This window comes from Pezoporus occidentalis, unplaced genomic scaffold (genome assembly GCF_034315485.1).
Source record: "Pezoporus occidentalis ecotype Australia unplaced genomic scaffold, CSIRO_AGI_Poc_V1 ctg11, whole genome shotgun sequence".
Classification (NCBI taxonomy): domain Eukaryota; kingdom Metazoa; phylum Chordata; class Aves; order Psittaciformes; family Psittacidae; genus Pezoporus; species Pezoporus occidentalis.
In genome coordinates this window covers 10,218,148-10,240,122 of record NW_026912886.1, presented here as the reverse complement: position 1 = coordinate 10,240,122, position 21,975 = coordinate 10,218,148, and the positions used below count along the sequence as shown (strand labels likewise).

General features: G+C 56.0%; 1 protein-coding gene across 5 annotated transcripts; it reads right to left on the bottom strand.

Moving 5' to 3' along the window:
* Window positions 1-3,012: 3,012 nt before the first annotated feature.
* Window positions 3,013-13,599, bottom strand: MFGE8 (milk fat globule EGF and factor V/VIII domain containing). 5 transcript variants are annotated; one of them, XM_062630579.1, is made up of 10 exons: window positions 13,200-13,599; window positions 9,752-9,877; window positions 9,389-9,514; window positions 8,779-8,937; window positions 8,211-8,392; window positions 7,739-7,894; window positions 6,857-7,001; window positions 5,872-6,074; window positions 4,492-4,647; window positions 3,013-4,369 (listed from the first exon to the last, which is right to left on the bottom strand). In XM_062630579.1, exons 1-10 carry the CDS (start codon window positions 13,582-13,584, stop codon window positions 4,226-4,228), a joined length of 1,782 nt encoding a protein of 593 aa, XP_062486563.1. In that variant the 5' UTR covers window positions 13,585-13,599; the 3' UTR covers window positions 3,013-4,225. The 5 variants fall into 5 exon arrangements, with proteins under 5 accessions (XP_062486563.1, XP_062486572.1, XP_062486581.1 ...); XM_062630588.1 differs by having other exon boundaries at window positions 5,872-6,056; XM_062630597.1 differs by having other exon boundaries at window positions 8,779-8,892.
* Between the last annotated feature and the right edge of the window lie 8,376 nt (window positions 13,600-21,975).

The following is a 21,975-nucleotide window of genomic DNA, read 5'->3' as shown; positions in this document are numbered from 1 at the left end:
CCCCATTTGGGCCAGTAGGCATGTGGCACCCCATAATGTCCGGTGCAAAGACCTGGTGCTGGGGAAGAAGAGACATCTCTTGTCCAGTGTCCCATCAGGGGACTAACCACAGTCCCCAGGCAATGCAGGTGTGGAGCACACAAGTGGCAAGAGCACCATGGGCACAAGTGGCTCGGGATGGATGACTGTGCCTGGGGATGTGCAATGTCTGCCTGATCTAGGGTCAGGGGAGACAGCTGAGTCATGGGGTCCAGCCTCTTTGGGATGCACTTGTGTCTATGGGGGCAAAGCAGAGGCACAAAAAACAGGGGAAAAGCTTTGTGGTGCGTGATTGCACCCATCTGAGCAGGCATCATCCCTGCCCTTGGGTGATGCCCCCCACCCAGCTCCCATCAGCACACAGACATGCAGCCCTGTCTCTGAGAGCCCCACATCCAGCCCTGAGGACGAGCAGCACAGTGATGGCACGGACACAGGGATGCTGGTCCAGGGGTGGCCAGTGGGGCCGAGGACACAGAGGAGCCACGGAGCAGCGTGTGCCCTGACCCGGCGCCCCCCTGCCCCGGCCCGGCGCGCCTCTTCGCCCCCCACTTTGTTGTTTTATGGCAAGGAAATGAGGCGCGGGGGGCCCGGCCCGGCTCTTGCCACCGCCTCAGGCCGGAAAGCAAACAACTGGTGTAAAAATAAACCAGCCCGGGCTGGCTGCGGGGTGAAGGGGCCGGGACCCCCCTTCCTCACTGCCCCCCGCCACGGGTGCAGTCCTGTCTGCCCGCCGCCGCCGCGCTGATAGGGAGCAGCCAGCACGGAAACGGTGTTATCTGCCTCCAGCGCCGTCCCCTGCCTCCCAGGGGAAGCCCTAACCGGGGATGGCGGTGGGACCCGGGGTCTGGAGGAATGGCTCTCATTGCTCTCCTTCTCCCTGCACACACACCCATTGGAACCCTCCCTGACACTAGGGATGTGGGAGTGTGGTGGCTGGGAATGCTGCAGTCATCCCAACTGACTGTCCCCTGGCCCCCCAGCTCTGCCCTGATAGCAGAGGGGTGGGATCTCATCCTGGCTGCATCCCAGTCGCATCCCAGCCATCAGTTGCTTGCCCAAGACATCCATGACGCAGCGAGGCAGCAATGGGGATGGTTTCCTCCTCATGCCGGGCTGTGCAGACAGACAGACAGCTCCATCGGGGCACGCTGCTCCTTGGTGTGGCTCTCCCATTGTTTCAGAGGCCAGGAACAAGCCACACGCTGCCCCGTGCTGCCTGTGCCGCGGCGCCAGCCAGGAGCCATCCTCTGCCCCACCTGAGCTTGCAGCAGCAGGAAGGAGATAGGGATGCTTTTGTGCTTCTCATTTCAACAGCAGCTCATGTTTGGCCATAGTCGTGCCTGGATGTGGTCACTGAGGGGCCCCTGGGCAGCCCTCTGAGGAAGGAGGAATCCCCTTCACTCCCTCCCACCTCTCTCCGTATTGTTGGAGCTTCAGGGATGATCCTGGATTTGCGCTCTGCTCCCCGAGGGTGGGACCGTGGGTTTCAGGGTGAGTGAAGCTGCACAGGGCCAGGGTAGCTCTGACCTGGGAGCACGTGTTTATGGCATGTGTTTAGGGCTGGCCGAGCTTTTGGCTGAATGGGAGCCACAAAGTGTCACCCGTGTCTTCCCCCGCCTCAACCTCAGCAGCTCACAGCTCCTCCATAGCCACACGGAAGGGGTTTCTCTGTGTAATGGCACTTGCATGGGACAATTCCAGCAGGAACCTGCTGCCCAAGGCTCAAATCAGGGAGGAAACCCCATGTTCCTGGTGGGATGGAGGCAGCTGTGATCTGTGCCGGGCTTTCCGGGTGGAGGCGAGAGGATGCTCTCTCCGACGGCTGCTTCCTGAGGAACTGGCTCGCGGGCAGCCGAGTCAGCAGCAGCGGGGTGCCGCAGCCTTCCTGCTGCTCCAGCAACCCAGCCGTGTCCAGGAAGAGCATCCGAGGCATGGGGATGAGTCGTGAGGCGCTCTGCACGGTGTGAAGGGCGCTCTCATCCCCATCAAACTCCCCATCCTAGGGCTCTGGAGGAGGAAGGAAATGCCACAGAGCTGGGAAGGGGCTCAGCATCCGTCAGAGGGGTTTGCCTGGGGGGTGGCAACGGGCCACAACAGAATCCCCTGCTCTGACACAGGGCATCTGGTCCCGTCACCCTCCCCATGGAGCCTGTGCCGTGCCCCAGCTCAGGGCTATCCTGGCTGGACTCAGAACAAGCTGCTGTTATCTCTGCCCCAGCTTCCCGGTGATAAGGGTGGCACGTCTGGAGGTGAACCGGGCGGCCTGTCACTGGCTCGAGCTGTGGCTGCTGTTTGTCACCAAGCAGCCACAGTGGATTCAGCCTGGTCCCTGCCAGCAGCCCCTCTGGTGCCCAGGGGCCAGGCAGGGGCCTGCGAAGGGGATGCATGGCCTGAGCAGAGTGCTGCTGGCAGCACAGAGGTGAATAGAGGTGGTCCTGCAGGGCTGCAGGGATGGAGAGATGTGGTGGGATGCAGGTTGTCCTGGGCCATTCGTGATAACTTCAGGGCAGAAGGCTCTGGAGGGGAGCAGAGCTCCTCTGTCCTGTCCACCCCAGTGCTCCTTTCCTACCAGGGACCCTGTCCTCAATGCTGGGAGCATCCCCTGGGCAGCCCTGGGGTGTAAGAGCTGGTTTTGCTCCCAGCTGATGGATTTGCTCCAGGATCAAAGCCAAAGGAGGAGACACAGGGCGTGGGGTGCTGATAGCAGCTTCCCCTCCCCATGTCCCATCCCATTGTGCTTGTCCAGCTGCAAGCACAGGCTCTGGCAGCTGCGATGGGGTGGAGGCAGCAGGGAAGATGCACTGGTACCCTGGTTCTTGTGCAGGGAAGGGTGCTAGGAGGGGCTGCAAAAGCAGAGACATGGGTTCAGCATGGCAGGAGGCAGCCCCTTGGGATGGAGGAGGCTCAGGGGGGATCCCAAAGGACTGTGCTTCGGGAGGTGGCTCTTTGGAGCACAGAGCAGCCAAGCCAACAGTTTCAGCTGGTTTTAATACTGTCAGAGACACCCTGGAGCAGGGCCGCTGCTGTCATCCCACCCAGGCTCCCTGGGCGCTTGGCAAAGCCATCCCGCTGCCAGCCCAGCTCCGTGGCCACTTCACATCCCAGCAGGAAGGGGAAGCATCACCAGGGAAGGACACCCTGATGCCAGTGCTGGGCCTCACTCATCTCCTACTGCTAATCCCGAGGGCTCGAGCATTGCAAGAGGCTCCCCTCCACCCCACGGAAAGGGAAAGAAGTCAGGGTACAAAAAGGGTCATGGCACAGCGCTCTGTGGTGGTTTAACCACCACCCCACCCTGCCCATCGTTCCTCCACACCTTTGTGGCTACGAACCACCTCTGCCCCACCACCAGATTGAGGCCCCCCCAATCACCGCTCAGCTCTGGGGACAAGGGACCTCCAGGCATCCCTAACTGGAGACAGGGGCAATGCTGAGACTTGGCAGATGCTGGAGTCGCATGGCCCCAGGAAGGGGAATGGGCAACGACTGCCAAAACACACCCAGTGGGCAGAGCCACAGGCAATAGGGACCTGGTGCCTCTTGACAGGAGCCGTCTCATCACTCCCCTCACACTATGCAGCGCTGACACCACAGGCAAGGAGACCCAGGGCATGGCACAATGGGCAGGGGACAACAGCCAAGTGGGTTTTTCAGAGCCCCTGTTTGCAGCCATGCAGGAAGCAGGAGGGATGCTGGAGGCTGCAAGCCCAGGATGCTTACCCTAAGCCCCCCAAAGCTGCTGAGCCCCAAGCCCCACTGCAGGCAGGGGACTGCAGCTGGCTGCAGCCTCTCTGCTGGAAGCAGAAGCGAAAAGGAGGAGAAAATGTGTCTCCAGGCTTAGCTGGGAGGATACAGTCAAGCCCTGGTTGTGTGATGGGGATCATCCAACAAAGCCCCAGTTGGAGAAGGTCCCTCAGTCAAGTCCCAGTCACACAAGGGGGACCCCCCCCCTGGCTAGTGGGGTGAAAGAGCAGGAGCTGTCCCCACATCCCACCTTAAGAGCCCTGTAAAGTGCAATGCTGTGGCCCCAGCGCCAACGAGGGCAGGGGAGCCCTCCTGGTCGCCTGCCGAGTTTGGGGACATGAAGAGAGGGGTGTGAGGTCAGAGCAGGAGCGGGCAGAGGTGGGCAGGGTGCAGGCTTGGGTGGTGGGCAGGTGCAGCCCCGTCCTTCCTCCCCACGTGCCTACTCATCACAGCCCAGCAGCTCCACGCGCAGGGTGATGCGGTTGTGCCAGGCCACGGGCAGGATGCGGATGAAGCGGGAGTAGAAGGGCACATCAAACACGTTCTTCTTGTGTGAGTAGTTGTCACTGTTACCATGGAAGATCTATGGGGGGAAAGGTGGGTGTCAGCACCTCCAGGACCTCCTGCCACTATCCCATCCCATCCCATCCCATAGCAGCATCCCTGAAGCCCAGATTGCTGCCCACCTTGCCCTGCCCCACACACCTTGGTGCTGTTTGTCTGTCCATCCTTGTACAGGGTCCAGGATGTGCCATTGTCACTGTAAGCCACCTTGTAGGCTGCCACATACTGGATGTGCCCAAAGTCACGGGCTCCTTGCGTGATGATGCCCGTCACTTTCTTCTGGTCCCGGAGGTCGATCTGGCACAGAGACAAAGCTCGTTGAGGCTCCTCGCAGGAGCAGTCCTCCCACCTCAGAGCATCCTGCATGTCCCAGGGGTACCTGGGATGTGCTGGCCCTCATTGTTTGACCCCCACCCCAATACCACAGCAACTAATAGAACACCAATGCAGCATCCCTCAAAGCGACCCAAAGCGGGACACAAACCTCTCCATCTCAGCTCCCTTCCCTACTGCTGCCACCCTGATATTTTTCATTGAAAAGGTCAATGTGGGAATGACAGTAAAAAAATCTGAATTCAGAAAAAATAAAGGATTCCCAAAGGAAATGCATTTCCATTGGAAAGTGATTCTGGCTGAGAAAATATGCAGTTCAGCACGGTCTGACGGTTGGGTTGTGAGATGGTTTCTATTCTCTTTACTCTGCCACACTGCACTACAGCTGCTGGCACGCTACACATAAACCAGCAAAAGAGCTGAAAGTCTCCTTCATTTAGTTCCTGTTTTATGCTCATCGAGGGCAGAACCAGCTACAGATACACACGTGTGCATGTATGTATGTGAGCACACATCTAAATCTGCGTGCACGTCCACAGTCAGCCTGTGGTGCAACAGCCCAACTCAGCGTGTCATCCCGACCCCACCAGCAGTCATTTGATAAACTGGTTTATTTAGGGCCATGAAGCAGCTGCTTTTAATCATTCCCCAAATAAAAAGCAGGACAAATATTTAAACTGTGTTGTCCTATTATGTCATGAAATCATGTGAAAAGGATAAAAACAGGGGAGGAAAGGAAACTGAGAAGGAAATTTCAAAACTATTTGTTCCCATTCCAGACTGGGAAGAGAAAAGCAAACCCAGTATTTTTCCTGCAAAACAGAAACACGACATTCTGGGCAGCAGGAGGATCGTGGCACGGTCACCCCAGGCTGGGACAGCACTCCCCAATAGGGTTATGCAGCACTGGGGTTCTGAGGGCTCAGTGCACTCCGTGGGAAGGTCTGCGGAGACGGCACCACCCTGTTCCATAAGCACTGATGTGTCTGACCCACTGCTGTTAAAGTGGGTGGTGGTGGCCCCATTCTGACCTGTCCCTGCAATCTCAGCTGTGTGCCCCACAAGCAGGGCTCTGGCTGCTCTATCCCAGCATCTCCCGCTGTGCCCATTCTGCTTCCAGCACCCGGGCACACCTGGAGGAGCTGGGGGAGAGAACTGAGGTTACAAAGGGAGGGCACCAAGACCCACCTGCAACCACTCAGACTGATCGTTGTTGAGTGCTGTCCAGGCATTGGTCTTGCCTGTCTTGTCCAAGCGAGCGTAATGGGGGTGCCAGGTAAAGGCGTCGATGCCCCAGGTCTTGAAGACGCTGGAGGCTGTGATCTGCTGGTCGGAGATGAGGCGGGATTTCATGCCCAGAGGCTCCGAGCAACCTGCCGTGTTGAAATACACTGTAACACAACAGTTTATAGACAGTGAAAACGAAAGAGCCCATGGCAAAACCCCATAACCCAGGTGGGCGCCAACCCCACGTTCCCATGTTTCCCCCACAGCCAGGATCAGCAGAGCAACTGGCTTGCCTTTTCCTGGGATTACAGTTCCCAGCTATTCCCTGGTTTACAGTGCCTCCTGCTGCAGGGATGTACAGATGTCCTCACAGCGCAGCCTGGCTCCAGAATACAGCTTTGGCAGGAGGCAGGAGGCTGCTTTTATGGGTGAAGAGAGCAATGCAAAGACATCCCCAGCCAAAAGCAGAGCTGGCACTGAAACCATACAGCAGCAGGATGTGACCCAAGCCCCCATGGCACCCTGCTCTCACAACACGGGTCCTGCTTGGCTGCTGGGGATGTGCCACAGGACAGGAATGCCAGAGGCACAGGGAAAGAGCTCAGGCTAATCATTCCTCATGTTTCCCAGCGGACTTTGACCCTCCAGTGCTTTTCAACTCTCCAGCTGGAAAAGCAGACAGTTCACAGCTCAGAATGGGAAGGGTGCCATAAAACCCCTGGGCTGGGAGGTGTTAGCAGTGTGAGAATGCAGCTTAAACTGGTGGGATTAATGGGTTGTGCTCCCCAAAACACCCAGGGGTATTTCCAGGCATCACATAGCAGGTATGGGAAAAACAAATCCTCTGTCCCAGGGGATCCAAACCAGTATAAGGGCAATGCCCTGCCCCGTGTCTCCCCCTGCCCTGCAGTCCCTGGGGACACTCAGGAGAGGCACCGGCATTTACCATTCATCTCGCAGCCGATGAGCTCGAAGCGCAGCGTGCAGGCGCGGCGGCACATCACCGGGTAGATGCGGATGAACTGGGCGGTGATGGGAGGGTTGAACATGTTGGTCTGCATGGTGCCATAGTCCACATTCCCTGGGAAGACCTGCAACGGCCAACAGAGTGTCCCGGCTCTGCCATAGCCTCGGCGTGAGACCCCTTGCCCAGCAGACAGACCTCAGCATCGAGTGGGGAAGCAGGGCTCTGCTTTAGTGCCCTGGAGCAGTGCATGACCTTGCAGCAGCTATATTCCCTGCTCTGTCCTTGCCCCACAAAGCAACACCAGCTCCCTCCAGCTACAGCGATACTCCTCAAATCACAAGCAGCAGAGGTGGTTCATTTCTTTCTTTTTAACACAATAAATAGAGTCAGGCCATGTTTTCTTGCATTTTTCTCCACTGCTGCAGAAACAAGAGTAACTTTTCTGTTCTCTAAAGCAAGGCAGATTCTCCCAGCCATTCTCTGGAATGGCAATATTCCTGCTTCGAGGGTGAGACACAGTCAGCTCATGCTTGGTGCAGACACAGCACTGAGACACATAATCCGCTCACCAGCCCTTCCAGACCATGCCCAGTCCCCATGTCAGCGATAAAGATATTATCTGAATGACCTAAATAAGTCAGCACTGCTTCTTTGGCTATGCTTACTACGGTCAATTAAACAGAGCCAGACAGTGCTGCCTGGCACTGGAACTACCTCTGCAGTCTCGCTGCTAGGACAGCTCCCAGTGTGCCTTTGACCCAGGTCAAAAGCACCTCCCCAAACATGGGGCCAGTTTGGGATGCAGCTCGCAGCCACCCCAGCACCCGCAGCGCTGCCCTCACACAGAGCATCACCGCCCACCTTGTCTGTGTCCTGCTTCTCGTCCTTGCAGAAAGTGAATTCCCTCCCATCCAGGCTGTAGGCGACTTTGTAGGCACGGACAAACTCCTGCTGGCCCACACGGCGAGCGCCTTGTGTGATGATCCCACTCAGCCGCATCTTCCGCAGCAGGTTGGCCTGGGTAAGGAGGAGGGTGTGAGCAGGGAGCAGTGTGGATGGGGTGCACAGGCCCTGTGCCCAAGCATGGGAGGGTGGGCTCATGTTCAACATCAAGACCAGGAGAGGGGCTGCTCAGGGCACTGCGAGGAAGGGAAAATCTCAACCCCAGGGACCTTGTCTTCCCCAGGCACATCACGAGATGCCCCTTGTGCAGCAATTTAGCCCCACACTTGCCACCAGGACCAGATAAACCCCATAGGAGCAGCCCAGCAAGGCCATCCATGGGTACGAGGGCTGCCCGCTGCACCGGTGCTCCCAGTCCTGCTGCAGGTACCTGGATCCAGGGGCTCTTGTCATAGTCGCTGGAGGTCCAGGCGTTGACAATGCCATGGTTGTTGAGGCGGGCGAGCTCTGGCCCCCAGCGCTGGAGGCCGAGGAAGCCATAGTAGACAGAGGATGCTGAGAGCTGAGCATCAGAGATGGCTCCTCCTTCCATGCCCAGGAGAACAGCACAGCCTGGGGGCAGTGGGGACATCAGCACCAAAGAGAGACAGTGACCAGGAAGCTAAACCAGGGAGCCATTTGCCTCTTGTCTGGGGACAGGGCAGGAGGTGGGGACCTGCCCAAGGACCTGGCTGTCCACAAGGTGTACTTCCCCCTCCTCATCCACAAAACCAAACCCTCTCATAGAACGGAGGTTTGGGGAGCAAGGGAAAGGGCTGCTCTGGGTACCCCCAAAGAGAAGACAGCACCTTCCCAGGGACACTCCCTCCAACAGGTCCCTGCTGGCATCAAGGGCAGCCAGCACATAGGCACCCATGGCTGCCCTTCAGATCCCCTAAACCAGCTGGTGAGATCTCTCCTGGCAATGAGAGATGGAGCAGTGGGGGACAGGGACTTACGGATGTGGCAGGTCTTTCCCAGGAATGGAGAAGGACACTTGCAGGTGTAGTCACCATCCAGGTCCAGGCAGGTGCCTCCGTTTTTGCAAGGCTGGGAGGAGCACTCATTCTTGTCTAGGACAGAGTTGAGGAGCTCAGGAGGAGACCCAGGAGCCAGTCCTGGGGAGGACACCCCTCATTCAGTGCAGCAGGAAAAGGGGGAGATGTCCCCTCAGCCAGGGCCACAGCAGGGTCCCTGCTGATACGGTGGCACAGGTTGAAGCACTGACTTACAGAGCTGCCTAAGCCATGTCCCTACTGACTGCCGCCACATGTGTGCATCAGGGGACACAGTCATGGCAAGGCTGGGACCCCATATGGAGCAGGCTGAACCTTGAGGCACCCCTATTCCCATTACTCAAGGCACCAGAGATGCAGAGCAAAGCTCAGACACCGCTGCATCCCCACACCATGGTCCTTCCCTCCACCCTGCAAGGTCCAAACCAGCCCTTGGTCCCTGATAAGAGCCTAGTGCCCAACACAGCCACAGATTAAACACCCACCGGTTGTCCCTCCAATGCTGCCCAGGGGGTCCCCAAGCCCTTAAGCCCCTCTCTGCCCCTGTACTCACTGTTCTGGCAGTGCACCCCATCGTACCCCGCAGGGCATTTGCAAATGTAGTCAGTGAAGACATCCCCACGGTTCGGGACGAGCTGGCACTCGCCATTGTTGTGGCAAGGATTGGGATGGCAGGGGCCTGGGGAAAGGGAAAACAGCAGTAATATGGGCATGGATGGAATACAAAAGCACCAGTGGGCTGTCACTCCCTGGAGACACTGCATTCCCCCCAAGGAATGGAGGTCACTGCACCCCTGCTTAGATCTCCACTCTATGTGCCCACCAGCAGGGCTGGACCCCAAGGCCATGAGGGCACACTACCATGCTGCAAGGCTCCTGGCCTTCACAGAGCACCCGTGAGGGGTCAGCCCCTCACCTTTCTCTGTCTCATTGCAGTCAATCCCAACGTAGCCCTCAGGGCAGATGCAGAAGAAGGGGGTCTCATTAATCCCAGTCAGGCAGGTGCCCCCATTCTGACAGTGGTTCACGTCGCAGAAGTCTCCTGGAAGCAAAGCCACACGTCACTGCGAGCCATCCCAAAGGCCGGTGTCCACCAGAGCCCTGCGGATGCACATGGAGGCATCCCAGCTCAACGGCAGGAACTACTCCAACTGTGGATGCTGCAGGGAGGGGAGCACCCAGAGAGGCTGCTGGAACCTACACAGAACCTCTGGCATTCACAAGTGATGAGAATGAGCATGACAGAGTGGCCAGGACCTGTCCTGCCCTGGCACACAACAAAGTGGGTTTAACAGAGCCTGCACATCAAACCCAAGCTGGGGGAAACCCACGTTTTTGGTGCATCCAGTGTATCTGATGCTTATCTGGGAAGCAGGGGTAGCCAGGCTGGGGCTCGCTCAGGCATGAACAGCACAGGATTATCCAAGGGAGCTGGTCCCATTGCTGAGTTTTGCTAATGAAAGTTAGAACTCCCGAGACCAAACCAGAAACCATTGTAGGGGGAGCCCGCACGCCTTGTTTCTCACAAGCTGGAGACACGCAAGGAGGGAGCGCAGTGTCCATCCCCGCACAAAGCCTGCCAGACCTCCATCACTGTCCCAGCAGCTCCCACGAGGCAGCTGCAGCCCACAGGCACATCCCTGCACGGGCTGCACCATCCTCCCTTGCTGTTCATCCACCTGCCACATCTCCCACAGTACTGGGTTTATGCGGCGAGGTGCTGCAGGGGGCTGCAAAGGTGGCTTCTGCAAGACACCAGGAGCTGCTCCTGTGTTGGAGACAGGCAGTCCCTGCCTCCTGCAGACAGCCCGGGCAAAGGAGGAGGAGGAAGAGATGTGACAGGTGCCAGAGCAGGGGTTCCTCCACAGCCCATGGAGAAGACCATGGTGATGCAGGCTGTCTCCCTGCAGCCTGTGAAGGACCACACCACAGCAGATATCCATCCTGCAGCCCATGGAGGACTCCACACCGGAGCAGCCTTCTCCTGATGGGCTGTGCCCCATGGGAAGGACCCACGCTGGAGCTTTTTCATCTGCTTTTCTCCCCCTGTCCTGCTGAGGAAGGGGAGTGAAGGAGCAGCTCACGGCAACCAGCCGAGGATAACCCACCACAACCTTCTGCTCACCACTGAAGTGCTAAATCACACTGCAAGAACCCCAGTGAAATTCCTCCCACCCTCAATTTATTCTGCCCCAAGAGCTGCAAGACAGTGGCATTATCCATAAACCTAGACCAGACTCCCACCCTGAATGCCTCGGTACTCCTCACCAAGTGCCAGGACAGCACATACCTTGGTGCCAGACTCTCCTCTGCCATGCTGCAGGAATCAGAGTAAGGGCTGGGTGGAGACCCAGGAATAACTCCTTACTACAGGCAAGCCCTGGAGAAGGTGGAAGTTAATGAGCTGTGGGCTCGCTGCCTGGGTACCCACACCAAACAGCACAGCTCTCATTAGCCTAAGCTAATACTCAGTGAGCTCCCACTCATTAGTCTTTTAATAGCAGGGCTCCTCTGAGTTAATCCTACTCTTCCTGACACTCCACATCTGCAGGGTACACACTGGTGGCAGACTGGCCAGTGTTCCATGAAGGCTTCTGAAAAGATGGTGTAGCTCCCTTAGCCCAGCCTCGGGAGGCAGAAACACTTGGGCAGTGGTTCAAGTCCCTGCCTGCACTGCCCAGCCTGTTCTGCATGACCTCATGCTCCATCAATGCACTGCCATGAGCTACAGCATGGGAGGAGAGAGAGCTCCTGCTGATACGTGGGGATGCCTTCGCCCCACGCCCCTCAGCAGGTCTCCAGCCCCATCCCAAGGATCATTCCTGGCAGTTGGCCAAGGCCAAGTGGACAGAGCTGCTTCTGTTCAGCAGCAGGACCTGGCTGCTCCCCCATGAATGGAGCGCCAGTGAATGTGTGCTCCCCAGCATCTCCACTGCCTCCAACACAGGATACTATAGGGTGGGATACAGCAGCGAAGGAGCAAGGGTCAGGACAGGAGGGTCCCAGGTTTATACTATACAAGTAACTACACTCCCTTTCCTTCCCTCCCAGGAATTATCCCTTACATAGTGGTCTCCCTAGCCAGGCCCCTGCCTAGCAGCAAGGCACATGGGTCACATTTTCCACTGTGGCAAGTAGTTTTGGAAGCTCCTATTTCTCATCTGTTGCAGTTCAGCATCTCCATTCTCCACACAGGCACTTTTCTGCAGGCAGGGACAGAGCTGTCACAAGCTGGACAGTCAGGAACCACGGCAACAAAGATCAGCCACTGCGTTTGGAAATGTTTGCATGTTTGAATCCACAGGCTGGCTGGAAGGCAAAAATAACATCCTTCGAAAACTGGGACAGCTCATCCCAGCAGGCAGGGGGAGGTCAGGTCAAGCCTGTCTCGTGAGGGCCCAATGGGCATCTCTTGCCCAGAAGGAGCAAGCACAAACAGGGCCTTCCTCATAGCACACCTTCTGCTGCCCTTTGTCCCTTGTCCCAGAGCCCACGCTTGGGCTTTGCTACCCTTTTGCCTTCTCACCCATCGCTTCTGGAGTCAACCACCCCAGGCGTGACCCACAGGGTGATGATGGAGCTGCTTCTCGTGGGGTTCCCCTGGCAGGGCCAGCCTGGCGCGCTGTGCCAGGCGGTCCCAGGGAAGCTGTTTACATTGTGGGCACGGTTATCTAAGCCTGAGAGCACGGGACAGCCCCGCTGAGCTATTCCGAGCTCAGGAGCAAGGACAGGGCTGTGGACCTGAGCTCCTCTGCTCCTGCAGCAGCAGCCCTGAGGGCTGCGCACCCTCTCATTCATCACCCCCGCACACAACACCACCCCTGCCCAGACCCTCTTGCTCTGCACTCCAGATCCTCTGGCTCTGCACCCCAAATCCCCTGCACCCCGGATTCCCTGCACGCCAAACAACCCCGCACCCTGGACAGCTGAACTCTAGATCTGTTGCACTCCAGATCCCCAGCACCCCAGGCTCCCTGGCACCCCAGATACGCAGCACTCCGGACCCCCTGCACCCCGAGCTCTTTGGCACACTGGATCCCCTGCACTATGCATCTCCAGCACCCCACGCTCCCGGGCACCCCAGATCCCCAGCACCCTGGGCTCCCTGGCACCCCAGATGCCCTGCACTATGGATCCCCAGCACCTCGGGCTCTTTGTCACCCTGGATCCCCTACTCTCCCCATCCCCTGCACTCCGGATCCCCCGCACCCGGTACTCTAGCACTCCAGTTCCCCTGCACCCCAGGCTCTTTAGCACCCCGGCTCCCCTGCACCCAGGGCACCTGATCCCCCGCATCCCTGACCCGCGCCATCCCTGACCCTCGGCACCCCTGATCGCCAACACCCGGCTCCCTGGGCACTCACCGGTCACGACCAGCAGCAGCGAGAGCCCCAGCACCAGGAGGAACAGCACCCGCAACGGCCTCGGTGCCCGCGACAGCCTCGGTACCCGCAGCACCGCCACCGCCCCCATGCTGCTCCCGAGCCGCACGGAGCCGCGCCGATGCGATCCCAGCCGCTCCGCCGCGGGGCTCGGGGCAGGGAGTGACTCAGCCCGGCCCGGCGCGGCCCCACGTGCTCCGCCGCCCGCCCCCGGGGCGGGCTCGGGCAGCGGGAGGGGCTGCGGGATGGGGGGGTGATGCCCCAGGCACCGCGGAGTGCAGGCAGGGCCGGAGCTGGGGTGCGAACCTGACCCTGCAGCCAAAGGAGCCACCAGGCACCCTGGGGATGCTCCGAGTGCGGGGTCCATCGGAGAGACCCGCACCGGACCTTGGTCCTAGGGTGGCGGTGCCCCCGGCTCCCGGCCCTGGCTGGCAGGCAGAGGGGGCAGAGCTGGATCGGGAGCAATGGGGGCTGCCAGCACTTGGCAGGAGGAAGAGGTGTTTTGCAGCACAAGCCCCCCACGTTTCCCTCCATGGGTGGGATGAAAGCTGGAGAGGCTTTCCCCTCTGCCAGGCTAGGGCACGCACCAGCACACTGAACCACCCTCGGCACGCAGCATGCCAGAGGAATGGGGCTCTCCTGAGCTTCTCCTAACCAACATCAAGGAAAACAGCCAGGCCAAGCGTGCATGGGAAAGGGACTGGGGGGACAACAGCTCTGCACAGAGCACCACACCATAGCTCTGTTGGGTCAGCCACAAACGAGCTCATCTTTGAGCTGTGCCCAGCTACCAAGGGCTGGAGAAGCCCAGCTGTGCCCTCGAGATGGTGCCATATGTGGAGCTCTGACCTGGGAGGCAGAAACCATGGGGCTAAAGCATATTCATGTTAAATCCATATTCAGCAGCAAAGACTTTGGAAAAGAGAACTGCACAGTACAGGAATGCTGGATCATTTGACCCCACGTCAGAATTCCACTCCAAGCCCTCCTCCTAAGCATGAAGCTGATTTTTCTCTTCTTGCAAAACCCTCCCTTTCAGCACTAACCAACCCAACTCAGACACTTCGGCTGCTCATATTTACATGTCAACTCTGTCGGAGTATTGCTCCATTTCTGGCTTTGGCAATGCAGCCACCGCAGCCCGCAGCGAGCTGGGCAGCCTCCCTGAGCACCCTGCACTTTGACCACTGTTTCTACACCCCCCTCTAACATCCAGTTAATGCTTTCCTTGGACACAATCAACCAGTGCCCATAGGAGCACCCAGACAGGGAATGACACCGCAGGGACAGTCCCACCGCCAGATCCAGTTGCCCCAATATGCCAGGAATTTGGCTGGAGGAACACAGGGATCTGGACACATGTTCCCACCCAGCCCCAACCATCCTCACTAGTGCTGTTTCCTTCCATTAACAGCCATGTCAAAGGAAACTCCAGGCAGACCTGAACTCCAGTGGAGGGAGAAACAGCAGCTAGAAAGGAGGAAGCGGACTATACACAGTACTTGCTTTCGAATAACCCTGCAACCTCAGGGTAATTACTGCTGTGGTGTTCCGAGGAAAACAAGGTCAGGAGGAGGAAAGCGCAGGGCAAGATTCCCAGGGCTGTGCACAAACAACTAGGACAAGGGTGTTTGTTCTGCCTCTTGAGGGGCTACAGCCCGGATTGGTCTTGGAGAGGATGCAAGACTCAGAGGGAGCTGCAGAAACATCTTGAGCCTCTAAAAACAGAAAGCAAAATGTTTTCCTTCTGTCCCCAGGGGCATGAATGCCGATGTCCCGAGGAACATGCATGGGAAAGAATACTAAAGAGTGAGTGGTGGAGGCCAGGCAGAGGTATGCTTCCATAGGGATGGTGCTTCCTGGAGGCACCAGTGGCTCTTTAAGTGGAGACCTGTGATGGAGCAGGGGATTCCAGTGAGAAACTGGGTTTGGGAAGAGCTTGTGCTGTGCCAGCTGGTAAAGGGAAGCTCTGTGAGTGAGAGAAAAGAGAGGAGCAACCTGTCAAAGACAGGGAAGCAGCAAGGAATGGAACCACCACTCCCTGGGCTCATATAGAGCCAAGTTTTCACAAGGGATGGCTCTACTTGAAAGAGTTGGGTAGGTCGAAGGTCAGGCATAATTTCACTCCCTTCTGCAGGGACTACTTAGGCCTTGTTATAGTAGGATTTAGCACTGGGTTTGGTTTCTTCTGCATGGAGACCTGCCAGGCTTTGCTGTGCCATAACCCTTTCTGAGCCATGCAGATAGCCGTTAGCCTGGTTCTGTAGCTCAGGTGATAAAGAGGAAAATAGGTGATGGTGCTGCACGTTCCTCTGATGCAATGCTCTTTATTTCCAAGCCTATACAAAGGTGTTTTCACATGAACAAGGGAGGTGAACAATACGCAGTCTGCCCCTTGCTCAAGCTTAAAGCCCCCATCTGCCATAAAACCAGCCAGGGTGCGTCTCATGGCTGATGAGTTTGCAGTGATGGCTTGGGTATCACCACAGTTTCGTGTTCCTTCCCTCCACTCCCTCTCAGACACTTATCTCTGACCCACGGGACCTCTTCCCCCCACTATCACATAGCGGCGATAACCCCCACCCCCAGCAAAGTCCTGCTCATCCCTTGCATGGATCATTTTGGGTGGCAGCCCCTCTGTGTGTTCTATAAAGGAGTTCCCTGGCTTATGTTTATCTCAGAATAAAGGCAGCCGTTACACCCCGGAGGGATTCTCCACCCGAAATGCTCCCAAATCCTCCCTACAACATGGTTTTCCTCCCTCACCCCAGCATCAAGGGCCCAAAAAACCTCCTGGCAGAGGTAACCAGCCCCATTCCCTGCGGGCACAGCTCTTTCCTACAGCCCTACAGAGATGTGGTTCAGGCCACAGCACAGGTCTTGGGAAGGTTTCCTGCTCTGCAAGATCAAGCCTCCCATCCTGCCACATGTGTCAGCGACTCCGAGTGGGAAGGAGAAGCGATCTGTAGCACCGTCACAGAGGATTAATCCCCAGCCTGCTCCTGATCCCTCTAACAGGATAACCGAGTGCTCAGTGCCAGCATCTCTAACCTCCTGCAGCGTCACTGCTGGCAGTGCCAGCATGTGGTTTCCAACAGCCGCGGGCCAGGACAATCCTTGCCTGTAGCTGGACTCCTCTGTTTATTTTATAGGGGGAAAAAGCTTTCCACAGGCTCTGCCTTTTCTACCAAAAAGGGAAACAGTTTCTTTAAACTGAGGCTCTACTTTTAGGGACACTAATATTTAGATACCAGGAACTTCAGGACTATCTGAAGAAACCTAGATACTGAATACCCTCAGGGCACGGAAAGCCCGGTACAGCTACCAAGTGCCCTTTCAGGGTACATAAACCACTGTGATTTAAAAGGAAGAAGGCAAAGGGCAGCACTGTCCCACAGTTCTGCTCTATTCCCACTGCAGATCGTGTCAGAGCTCAGATGAGATCCCAGCCAGTTTAACTTCAAGTCCTTTGCTCTAACCTCAATAAACAAGATTATATCCAGCTTAGAGCTGGTGTGTCTGTGTAAGGTGCTTAATATAAGCACCTTTATATAACTCCTTTCCGTGAACTGAAGTGCTTTGCAGTCCTTAAGGATTTATCCATGCTTATCTCCAACTGAAAAGGTGTTGCCTTCATCTCCACTTGGCAGATGGGAAACAGATGGGCTCCATGGAAGGACATGTCTTCCTTTATTTTGTCCATCTACAAGGTAGGCATGCACACTTTGGCCTCTTACACACAGCCACTGGTACCAGCAACATTTCCAGAGGCTATTTGTATGTGCTACAGGAGGAACCCCCTGGGAAATAGCTGTCCCCCTGCTGAGGTTGGATCAGCACCAACCACTGGACAGGACTAAACCCCTGTGTGGTGGTGGTAGTTCCTATGGTGCCCATCTCAATGGATGGCCCAGGCTCGCCTTGTCCCTCTCTGGGCTGTTGGCTGCAAGCACCCATTTGGTAAGAGGAGCTGACGCTGTGAAGTACACTGTGATGCACAACTGAAACTGCTTATGGATTAGCAGCAGCGAGCAGCATGACCCTGCTGAGCATCAAGGAGATGCCGTAGGCAGATAAGCCCTGGCTCTTTTGTTCTTTTTCAGGAAACCCTTGGCAAGCTCCTGCCTTGACACAAAGCACTAAATTGTGTACTTGATAGCTTTATGGAGGCTCTTTTGATAACACCAGTTTCTGTGGCAAGGGATGGATCCTTGTCTTGTTATCACATGCACAAAAACCCTCTTACTCAAAGCCATCAGTTTGGTGCTTGTGCTTCTGGTATACGCTTGACGGAAGGTCCTCCAGGACTCACAGGGCTCAAGGCAAGCTTGCTTCCTGATTAAACGCCAGGAGCCTGATGGTGCTAATGCTATATGAATATGCAGTAACACTAATAGAGAGCAGTGCCACGGGGTTTGCAAGGAGCCCAGAACCTGTCTTACCGGCTGGTGAAGAAGAGGCAGTTTGCTCATGCAACGCTCCCATCCCACCCATCCATGCCAGGAAGAGGCTCTGCCCAGGCAGGGGCCTTATTAGTTTGTGAAGTTTCCTTTTGATCTCTGTATCTCGCAGCATAATGAGAAGGTTTGAGCTCTGCCTGGCCCGCCCTCCGTGTGCCTCCCAGTTGCTCCGATCACCCTGAGTCAGGCAGGCAAGGGGAGATCTACCACAGCTCCGGGGTTAATTTCTTCCTAAAGAGAGGTGTATTTGGGGCCTTTAATACATGCTTTGGTAGCCACATGTATGGCTGGTAGCAGGAAAGCACAGTTCCTTCACACCTCCCTCTGTCCCGCACAGGCACACAACCCAGTGGGGGCATCCAGGGTGATCACACCTCAAAGGCAGCTCCTTATTCCCTTGGTTCCTGCAGCCCAAAGCAGCTCTCGGAGGTCACCTGCAGTTGTGCCCCTGTATGGGATGGCTGGTGACCACTCATGCAGGATGTTGGTGCCTGTGAAACCTGTGCTACGGGAGGGAACTGCCTTCAGCAGGAGCTCCTGTGCTAGCGAAGAGGCATACACCCCACTCACCCCGAGGCCCATCAGAGCCCCTCCCTTGTGATTCAACCTCTCTCCCATCCCAGATGGATCCTACACTGCTGGCACACCAGTTGAAGCTCCTTCTCTACCACTTCCTGCCCCTTGGGCTGCAGCCTCCAGAGCCGCAGCGGAAACCACAGCAGGAGCTCACTTGGCACCGCAATCTGTGTCCAGGAGAGCTGGCTCAGCTACTCAGTTCCTCCTCTCCCATGACTCCTCCTTTCCTCAAAAGGAAATGAAAACAAGCTCCAAGCCAGGCTTCCATGTGTCCTCAATGAAACCCATCTGTGACAGCCATGGCCACGGCCTGACAGGGGCTGCTGCCTGGTCAGTGTGCGCAGTCCCGCCATGGAGGAGCGCACGTAGTGAGCCCCAGGGGCAGCACATCCCAAGGGAACAGAGGCCAGAGCAGGGACATGGAGCAGCTGTGTCCTCCCCAAGCGCTCTGCCTGGGGCTGTGCTACCTCCTGTCCCAGCAGCAACAACAGCTCCTGGGAAAGAAGCCAGCTGATAGCTCTGCACATCCACAGGCATCTCCGTAGTTTCCACACACACAGTTTGGAGTGGTGAAAACCTCCTTAGCAGGAACAAGAGTGTCTTTGGGGGGCAGAGGTATCCACCTGTCCCCTGGCTGATTCACAAGCATCCTCCAAAGGAGATTACATAGAATGGGCAGGGTTGGAACTATATTTCTATACAGTTATACTATATTTCCTTATTATAGTTCTTAGAGCTTAGTTTGCATCAGACCTTTGTAAAGTCTCCCAAGTGTCATTCCCTCCCAGTTGAGAATTTACACTAATGTGTTTTGAAGACATATATTCTGTTAGTCATGCTCAATATGTCCTCTGCAATCACTCCTCCTTCTCACAGGGATCTCCCATCACATCAATTACCTTGTCCAACATCCGCCAGAGCCTTTATTACAGCATGAACCAATTTGCCTTCTGAAACCAAATCCCCTTCAGGCATTTCACTGTTTCCTCTCAACTCCTTGTCCTGCCCATCAGCTCAGTTGATACTGGAAGCAAATCCCAGAAATACTGTTCTGCATCCTCCCAGTGCCACTTGAAGAGTTAAAACAGACCCAGCTCCAGCAGAGAGTCCCCGTTGCCAAGCTCTCAATAGGCTGCTGCCCTGACAGCTCCAGCAGCAAGACCAGTAGCTCTCACTAGAGACATGCAGATTAGAAACAGTGAGTGAAAACATGTTGGTTTCATAACACCTCCTATCTCCTAAAGGGGCTTTGCATCCTCACGGAGCATTCCCTTTGGTCCATGTTCTGGGCAGGATTTGTTTGTACCTCTTGGAGATGTTAAGCAGAGACCTATGGATGCAGCCCCAGTGCTTCTTTTGGCACACGTGGTGTGGCCAAGGCAGTTACTAGGGGCCTGTGTAGTAACTTGTGTCCAGCTTAGGATGCTCCCTTCCAGTTCTTGCTATCCCACCTCAGGCTCAAGATGGAAAACAGGAGCAAGGCCACCTACATCCAAGACCTGATGTGCCTCATTTCAATGAGCAGGGCTGGCTTCACGGGCATACCACACTTTAAGGATGCTGCTCACCTAGAAGAACACCAGAACCCCGCACGACCAAGCGGTAGGTGCGGTCCCTTTAGGGTACTGTGAAATGGGGCTCCTTTGCAGTCTTCCTCCTCCTATGTCACATCTGCATCTTCTCACTTTTGGTGGGTTGTCTTCTGCAAGACCTAAGACTGTAAGAAAACCTCTACCTCTGCTTCCTTCTTTTCTCTTCTGTCTATGCTTGCCCATTTGTGTTATGTGCTGTGGGCAGGCAGCCAGCGCAGGTTTGCCAGCAGTGAAGACAGTGACCCCACAACTGCAGTTTCAGGGATGCAGGGCTGTGTTTTGCAGTGCACGTGCAGCCCCACACAGGAGGCACGTTTGCTCTGTGGTTAGCTGGCAGGCTTTCCAGGGAGCAGGAATCTGCTCAGAGAGCTGTTTGTTTGGGAGCATGTTGTGTTTTTGCCTGGTCTTGCAGCTGCCTGTCAGGCACTGTACAAACACAGCCCTGTCTTCCATGCCCCCCCTTGCCTGTTCTGTGTCTCTTATGCTGGGGTTTAGGATTAGCCACACCTTAGCTGGGTAAACAGGAGCTGATCGTGCCCCATCTGCACGGCCTTTTCAGCCTCAGCCACCACAACCAAGAAATGCTCGATTTTTATCCCAAGCAAATCTCCCTTTTCATCATTCAGCACGTCTGAAGCCTTTAATTTGACACAACAGCTGATGTGATCCTCTGCATTGGTTTCATCTTCTATTTTCTGTCTTTGTTCTTCTGTTGTCCTTATTCTTCTTTTCACTGGGTTGATTCCACTCTGCCTCTTTATCTCCTGATCTGTTCCTCATTTTCTCACTCCTTTTTGCCACTCCTGTTTCTCTCCCCTTCTTTCTGCTGTCTCACCCACCTCAGAAAAGCCACCTTTATGTATGTCACATGGGTGCTAACTAATTTATATTAGCTGATCTTCTAGTCTAAAGAAAGCCTTGCAGTGGTCAGTAACCACCACCAGCACCTCGGTCTTCACCTCAGCTCTAAGGCAGCAATTCCTGGCAATTTTTACCTGCCTGTGAAGGGATGAGGAACAGGGAGGGAGGAGGACACCCATTCCCTGCAGCACAGCACCCTCTAGCCTCCGCTGGGGCAGCAGCTCCTTGCTGATCTGCACGAAGGACCTCCACCATCACCATTCAGCCATGAGTCCTTCCAGTCCTGCAACGCTCCTTACCTGCCCAGCCCTGCAAATGTCCCACCTGCAGCCAAATCCAAGGATGGATTTCTTGGGAACTTCAGAGATCAGGATCTTCAAGCTGGTCTGTTCGGAGCAGATGGGTGGTAAATCCCGCATCATTTCCAACAAGCTGAGACGCCAGCTTTGCGAGGTGGAGCCTGCAGTGAGCTAACGTGGTGTCAGCCCAGAGAAGAGATCATTACAGCATCAGGAGCGGTATTTATTTCCTCCAGCCCATGCAATATTCACCTCAGTGGTGGTACAGGCAGTGTTTCCACAGGGTAGTGCTGCTCCTTCAAAGCCAGGGGAGGTCAGCTGCAGGAGTGGTATGGGATCAGTGATGGCAATAGCTCTGCAGTCACTGTCTTCTTGGGAGGCTGCTCCAGGAAAGCATCCAGCAGATGGGGATGCTCTGGATTTGCCTTTCATCCCAGTCAGCCCACTGCTCCTCAATGCCTCCTCCCCAGACCATATCCCCACGGTCCCCATCAGCCTCACCCACAACCGCCCCTCCGTGACAGCATCAAGCCTGTTTTCCCTCACTCCTGCTTTCCTTCTACACCTCCAGGAAACAGAGCTGTGTCTCCCTGCACCCTAACATCATCACCTTTTCCCCCAAAGAAAACGCAACTGTTTTCTTCATACTCCCTCATCCACACACAGCTGTGTGCTCCCCACATCCCAGACCCATCCTGATTCCCACTGTTTCGGCACCAGGCAGTAGCTTTCTGCCATAAATACTGCTCTGTAGGAAAAGCCTCTTCCCCATTCCTTAGGCAATACTAACACTTGGATTCTTACAGAGGTCTGATAATCCCATTGTTTGGTTCACTGAGCATTTCAGGATTGCAGCCCCTCATTCTCCTCATGCACGACTGCTTCTACGGCAGCTTTTCCAAAGAAAGCATTTCACAAGGGGCCACTGAAAAAAATGTGGCTTTAGCAGTCTCCCTCACTGGCTTTCTGA

Coding starts and splice junctions, on each gene's coding strand:
- MFGE8 (XM_062630579.1), bottom strand. CDS start 13,584: ATGGACCCCGCACTCGGAGCATCCCCAGGGTGCCTGGTGGCTCCTTTG. Junction 4,648..5,871: donor ATCAGTCTGAGTGGTTGCAG/GTGGGTCTTGGT, acceptor TCTCTGTGCCAG/ATCGACCTCCGGGACCAGAA. Junction 4,370..4,491: donor GACAGACAAACAGCACCAAG/GTGTGTGGGGCA, acceptor TTCCCCCCATAG/ATCTTCCATGGTAACAGTGA.